At 37.5% G+C, this 7,487-nt stretch overlaps 1 protein-coding gene across 3 annotated transcripts in view; it reads right to left on the reverse strand.

Annotated features, from left to right (window-relative positions):
• The window catches only part of CRYZ (crystallin, zeta (quinone reductase)), a 25,782-nt gene that overhangs the window by 10,940 nt on the left and 7,355 nt on the right, over window positions 1–7,487 (reverse strand). For all 3 annotated transcript variants that reach the window (XM_005871919.2, XM_014544351.1, XM_005871920.2), the window contains 2 exons: window positions 5,974–6,126; window positions 1,999–2,162 (listed from right to left, as the gene is read on the reverse strand). In XM_005871919.2, the coding sequence (XP_005871981.1) occupies window positions 1,999–2,162; window positions 5,974–6,126 (317 nt within the window). The remainder of the gene's footprint in view (window positions 1–1,998; window positions 2,163–5,973; window positions 6,127–7,487) is intronic.

A 7,487-nucleotide genomic window follows, 5' to 3' on the forward strand; every position in this document is an offset into this window, starting at 1 on the left:
AGCTGCCTGGCTGCCGGCTGCCATCTTGGCTGTCAGTTAATTTGCATATCTCCCTGATTAGCCAATGGGAAGGGTAGCGGTCGTACGCCAATTACCATGTTTCTCTTTTATTAGTGTAGATATCCTTTTTAAAAGAATAGTCTCCATTCAAGGAACAGATTTCCTCTTCCTTCCTCAACCCAAACAGCTTCTGTTTCACAACTCTACTGAAAACAATCTGACTAAAGTTACCAATGACCTCTTCATTGCTAAGCCCAACTGCTATTTTCCAAATACACCTCGCTGCTGCTTCCCTCCTTAGAAGCAAAATCAACTACTACCCCTAACACTATCAACCCTGAATTAGTACTTATTCTGTGCCAGGCTCTATACTAAGAAGTATGCATTACTTCATTTAATTCTTGCCACATGCCTATGAGAAAGGTGCTATTAGTTTTTCAAATCAGTAAACTGAAGCTGAACAGGAAAGTAACGTGACCAAGGTCATATAGCTAGTAGTGGGTAAAGATAGGACTCCAACCCAGGTCTTCCTTTTTTCAAAGCCCACGAGCTTAACAAATGTTTAATGGACACCATGGCTTCTGGACTCCCTTTGTCTAAGAATAACTCCTTTTGGTTCTCTTGGGACTCTGTCTCGTACCTCCCGACTATACCCTTAAATGTTGATATTCACTAAGGCTCCATTCTCACTCCACTGTTCTTCTCACTCCCTGAGGGATTTCAATCACTTTCATCTTGTCAGCTCTCACCCACATGCTGATATCCCCAAATGTACACCTCCAGCCTTCAAGCTTCTGACTCTTTTATTCAACAGCCTGCTGAACTTCTCCATTAGGATGTCTGTCTTAGTTTTAGGTCCAAAACTGAACTCAGCTTCCCTTTGAAACTTTTTCCTCTTTTTTTTTTTTTTTTTTGGTCACAGTTAAACATTACTCAAGCTAGAAAGCTAGAAGTATTCTTAAGCTCTTCCTTTATCTCATTCTCCACATGTAGTCAACCAAATATTCCCAATTTTACCTCTAAAATTTACCTTTTCTCTTCACCTCTTCCTCCATGACCCTTGCTCTGGCCTAGAAGATACTCCAATAAGACCCTCCCATCTCCTTCTCCTTTCCTATGGTCAAATCCATCCTCCATACAGCTGATAAGTGATACCAATAATACAAAAAGATGACAATATCAGTCTCCTGAATAAAACATTTCATGAACCCTCAATCCCTTAAAAACAATGTGTGAGCTTTATAATCTAGCTTTTACAATCTGAAACCTACAGATGTGGTGATGACAGCTAACATTTATTGAGAGATTACTTATTCTTTCGCAGTCTTTGCCTTAAAATCTTCTATCCAACAAAACCACATTGCTATAGCTCTCCCCAGATACCATGTTTTCTCACACACCAACTATCCCATTGTCTAGAATGCCCTCTCCCTTCCCAGCTCCTTCACCAGGCTAATTCCCTCTGATCTTTTTCAGATACCCAGGGAATTTGATTAAAATAGAGATTCTCAGGCCTCAGCTATGGAAATTGATCAGTGGGTCTAGGGTACAGCCCTATACTGTACTTTTAAACTGCAGTTTAAAAGTTTTCATGGTTGCATAATCAGATTTTTGAACCATGGCTTTAAAATAATCCAAGCCTTATACCTTGCCAGGAAGACCTATCTCATCACCATAGGCACATCCCTTGCGATCTCATAAATCCCTATACACATCTCCATCATGTACTTTTGACTACAGTATATAACTGTTATTCCTCTTATGTCTACCTCCCTTACTAGACTGTGAGCATCTTGAACACAAAGACAGTGTTTGCTCTTCTTATCCCCAGTAATTAGAACAATCTCCTGAATTAGCAGTTTCCACTTCATAAAAGCTTAATGGTAACTAAATGGTACCCCAAAATGATAAACAGATGATAAGAAGAAAAGCAATTAATACTGCCCTCCTTTGTTGTTGCTGTGTTGTTGATGGTTGTATAGTTGGCAGTGTTAGTACCTGTGGAGCAGAGCTCGGTACGCAGTAAAATATGGAACACCGAGGGCAGCTCCTTGCTGAAAGTCCAGTTTTTCTGGCAGTGTGTACACATTGTCATCAGCCACAACAGCAAACTCCGCATAGCCCCCTGAGATCGTGCCAGCAGTGAAAACTCTGTCACCTTTCTGGGGAAGCAATAAATCAATACATGCATCAGGGATTAAAAATGATGTCGAAATGGGTACAATCTCTTTTTTAATGATTCTTTCAAACTTTTTTTTTTCAATTACAGTATAATAAAATATAATATTAGTGTACAACATAGGGATTAAACATTTATGTTACTTATGAAGTGAATATCCTGAGCTACAACCCTTTTTAATGCAACTTTATAACAAGAAATAAGTATCTACATATTGTTTTCTACATCTTAGGGTCTCATAAAAATCATTTTAAAATACTGAATATCTAAAAATATTTTATTAATGGGAATCAGTGAGAAGAAAAAATTATGAGAAAGAGAAAAAAAATAAGAAGAAAGTGAACCTCCAGAATGGTATAATGATGATAATGACAATTAACCTTTCTTGAGAGTGTACTGTGCTAGGTACTGTATTAAGTGTCTTATGACTATTATCAAATTTGATCTTTGCAACAGCTTAAGGGGTATTTTTATTATTTCCACTTTAGATTAATCCTACTATGTAGATAAGGAAATTGAGGGAAACAGTTCAGTAATTTGCTCAGACTAAAGAGTTAGTAAATGGCAGTTAATAAAACAATTTTTGCCCAAAACACTACGGAGAAGAAACAAATAAAAAGTAAGGTTTCTTCCACACACCAACTACCTATGCTAAATCATTTCCATAGATTTCTTCACCCCTGCATTTCCTCCATTTTTCATGTTTACAACAAAAAGCAGGCCACTATGCCTGGATGCTGACAGAGGATGAGCTGGGACAGGCTTCTTCACTTGCCACAGCCCCAGGAACAGCAAACTCTCAATAAATGTCCCTGTGGCCCTTACTATTGGAGAGCAGATGCACCGGAGGTGAGATAAGGCACTGGATAAGATCATAGGCCTGCCCAGAATGACCTGCACACTAGGAAATGAGACTTCCACTACACACACCTGCCCTAACTTCTCTTTTTGAAAAAAAAAAAAAGTTAATGTTCCCTGGAATAAGCAAAACATTAAAGCAGTAATTCTCAATATACTTAAATTTGTCCTTTAATTAAGATCTGAAAAGGTAACAGCAATATGCAGTGGGGTATAAACAAGCAAGATTCAAAAGGCACCTAGGAGTCAAAGACAAGCATTGCTGCTTAGCAGTGTTACCTGTAAATGGTCCAGTATGACTAGGTTAAGAGTAATCTTGTTTTTACAGCTTAAAAACATGTTGCATTAATTTTAACATAATTCAAACATTTACTAAGAATCCACTATATAGAAAGCAGTACTTTAATTTCTGCAAAAGATCTTAGCAGCAAGAAACTCTCTTTAATCTCAAACATCTTACACTCTAGGAAGAGAGAAAAATAAATAGCATTGAAATAATTACAAAGTAAGGTAAACATGCTGAGCCATCAAAGACAGAAACAAGAAAAAGAAAGGAATTATTTCTAAGATGAGAGAATCAAGCATACCTTTATTGAGAAGTTAATATTTGAAGTAGTTCTTGAAGAATAGGAAAATAATTGAAAACTAGAATTGGGAAGAGTCATTATGGGTGAAGGAAACGAAGTAAAGGAACAGTGGCAAGAAAAATAAAGCCAGTATTCATTCCCAATGGATAAGTAGTCTAATGTATGGACTGCAATAGTTAGATAAAAAGAAATAAAAGCTGGAGTGTGAAATCCCTTGAACCCATGTTTATAAGTTTCAGTTCAATTCTGCCAAACAAAAGAATCAATATGAATAAAGACACAGAGATGAAAGAGCATGGGCTATGTAGGGGAGAACAAAAAATTATTACTAAGCTCAGGGAGAGAAGGAATGGGAGATAATATGACAGAAAAGATAGGTGGGAGAGAGAGCATAAAATAACATAACAAGCAGTTTCAACAATACCCTAAAATCTACACGAAACGAATACAGTAATTAATTGTGAAACAATCAGAATTACATTTTAGAATACACCCCTTACAGAGCAAGGACAGATTCAAAGAGGAAGGAGGGAGGATGGTAAGGTATGTGTCTATTACAGAAATCCAGGTAAGGGCCTACGTAAGACAACCTAAACTAAACTACAGAGAGGAGGAATGGAAAGAGAGAGAAAACGGTTCTAATAAGGGAGAACTGAGAGAGGGAGAGGAAGAAATAAGCCTAAAACCCGGGAAGTCACCAAGACAGGCATCAGAGAGAGAGGAGCAGAGATGAAGTGAGAGAAGACAGGCTCAGTTGTAGACACACTGAGTAAGCAGTTCTGGAAGATGGACCAAGTGGGTGCCCTGCTCTCTCCTGCATGTCCAACGGGAAAGCCAGACACCTGGGACTAGTGAGCGCTGGACAGGTTGCTAGTGTAACTGAGGAACTGATGAACTGATTTTTTTATTTTAAGTTAAATTTGAATTTTCAATAACCATCAGCCATTTAAATGTGGCTACCACAGGTCCAGAACTTAGTAGCTAGACGTATGGGGGGGATCATTTTTAAAATTATATAAATGTCTAACCACTATGCTATAAAGCTGAACCTAATATACTGAATGTCAACTGTAATTGAAAAATAAAAAAAAAAGTTTGTCTAATACAAAATAATATTTATTTTTTTAAAAAGGAGCCTAAATATTAGGAAAATGTTCATTACTTGAGACTTGACATGCCCCTCATGTAAGCATAAGAAATAATTCTTTTATGTGATTAATATTTGGTTGAGCTTAAAATACAACCTCAATAAAAAATTTAGAAAATGTTTATATTAAAAAAGAAAATTCTAAACAAAAGATACCCATGTGATATGGAAAATGTGGGTGTCCATGAGATCATCTTAAAGAAGGTATCCAATAAAAACAGCAGAGGTTTAAGTATGGACAGGGAGCACTGGGCAAACCAAGATTTGAGGAGCATCCAGAGAAAAAGAGGCTTGAAAAGGATGCTCCGAAAGGAAGGGCGGGGGAAGAACAGGAGCAATGATGTCACAGAAGCTGTAGAAAAAGTTTTTTTAAGAAACAGTAAATGACTGAGAGTGTCAAATGTCACAGAAAAGTCAAGAGAGATAATGACATAAAAGGGCCCATTAACTCCAGCAGTATAGATGCTATTAGTGACATTAGCAAGAATCATTTTAGTGGAGCGATGGGGGCAGAAGCCAGATTGCCAGGGCTGAGGCGTGGAAAGCTGTAGGAATCTGCCTGTCTTCCGTTCAGGGGCCATGTTAATCTTCTGTCTCAGTCCAATTTTGGATAAATAAGTGGCCAAAGTTGAGCAGGTCAAGGAATTATGAGGAAAGATACTAGAACATGAATATGCGCTCTCTGCTTTAAAAGTCTTTTAGAAAATAAATAACAAAGCCCTGATCATAACATTTTCATTGACTCCATCACCTTGTTCTGAGTCAGAGCTCAGAAAATGTATAGTGACCTTGCAGTCTTTCATTTTTACTTATTATTAGCATTTTCTTTACTTTGTTAAGCTAAATTTAAAGAAAGTATTTAAAAATATGTTGGTTTGTGTATTATCAAGAGTTAGGGAATAGTATAATTTTCTTGCATGTTTTTTTCCTTTACATATTTCTGTTAAATTAAAAGGTTCACCGTTTATTTCTGTGGGGATGTGAAGATATATAAATGACCTTGCACTTATTCCCAACAATACAAATAAACAGGGCCTCTGGCTAAAAGATAATTTCTTTTGTTACTAGAGGAGTCCCCCAAGTGGCAAAAATGGTGTAATGGGGCCTTTTAAAGCCTTAAATACAGACACATTTAAAAAGTATGTTGAAATCTTTTAAGGAAAAATATTAAGCTAAAATAGAAATAATAAAAAATGTAATACCTTGAAAGCAGATACATTTTCTCCAACAGCTTCTATTACCCCAGCCACATCTGAACCAGGAGTATAAGGTAAGGGTGGTTTCCTACTATAAGTACCAGAGCGAATGTATGTGTCCACTGGGTTTACTCCGCATGCATGGACTTTGATTAGAACCTGCAAAGACAATGTACTAGTTTACACAGACTGTTCATGACTGCTGGGGCTGTCATGATTATGGGAACTATAACAATGGAGGGGAAAACCTTGCCTTCCATGAGCTCACATTCCAGTTTTGCAAACCCACATATAAATAAAATTCTAAGACATAGTAAAAACATTTTGAGAAAATAGTGATGGAAATAGTTGAGGGGATGTGTGTGGCAGAGACGTCTATGTGCTCATCAAATCTATTTCCTCCTCCTGGGCTCATAGGAAGAACATTGTTTCCTGCCTCACTTATGATGAGGAGCCAAATGACTGAGTTCTAGCCAAGGGGATGTGAACAAAAGTGATGAGAGCCACTTCCAGGCCTGACCCATAAAGACCTTCCTGCTTCTGCCCTTTCATGTGACTCCGAAGACAGGTGTTGAAAGTGGCAGAGGAACATGATGGAGGAAGCCTGGGTCCCCAACTCACTGTTGGAGAGCGACTCACCAGTATTTTAGAATTTTGGAATTTAGTGAATAATAAATAATTTTCTATTGTTGACTCATTGAGATTTTGAGGTTACTGCTACTATAGAAGCTTACTTTACCTTAACTAATACAGAATTACTTCTGCTGTCAGAGTAAGGGAAGGCATTTGAAAGGATGTGGTACTTGCACTGGGCCTTAAAGAATGAGCAGAAATTCTTTGGGAATTGGAAAAAACTGATATTTCAAGTTAAAGGACTATTATGTGCAAAGACAGAAGGAATGAAAGGGCCTTATGGAGAAACCGGATAAAGCTTGATGTTGTTACAGCACAATCTATTGAGAAGGAGAGATAAGAGATAAATCTATAAAAATGGGTTATGGCCAAATTATAAAAACTCTCAGAAGGCTTGCTAAGGAAATTAGACTCAGGAGCCATGGAAGGTACAGTAATAAAAGTACATAATTTTTATCAAAAAAGTATATTGTTAAAGTTATTGGAAATGATTAAGCTCTACATTTAAATTCTCTTAAAGCATATGTGAAAAGCAAACATGCAGAAGAAAATGGTTTTCTTATTGTACACAAAATAAAAATTGGGGAAGTTTGTAAAAGAATAACTATTCAAAACTACTTATGACTCCATTCAGAAAAATCCAACTATTGCACTGCATAGATGACTGTGAACTTCAAAAAACTCTTATATAGCCCTAACCAGTTTGGCTCAGTGGATAGAGCGTCGGCCTGTGGACTGAAAGGTCCCAGGTTCGATTCCGGTCAAGGGCATGTACCTTGGTTGCAGGCACATCCCCAGTAGGAGGTGTGCAGGAGGCAGCTGATCGATGATTCTCTCTCATCGATGTTTCTAACTCTCTATCCCTCTCCCTTCCTCTCTGTAAAAAA

Source organism: Myotis brandtii, unplaced genomic scaffold, assembly GCF_000412655.1.
Source record: "Myotis brandtii unplaced genomic scaffold, ASM41265v1 scaffold36, whole genome shotgun sequence".
Lineage (NCBI taxonomy): Eukaryota > Metazoa > Chordata > Mammalia > Chiroptera > Vespertilionidae > Myotis > Myotis brandtii.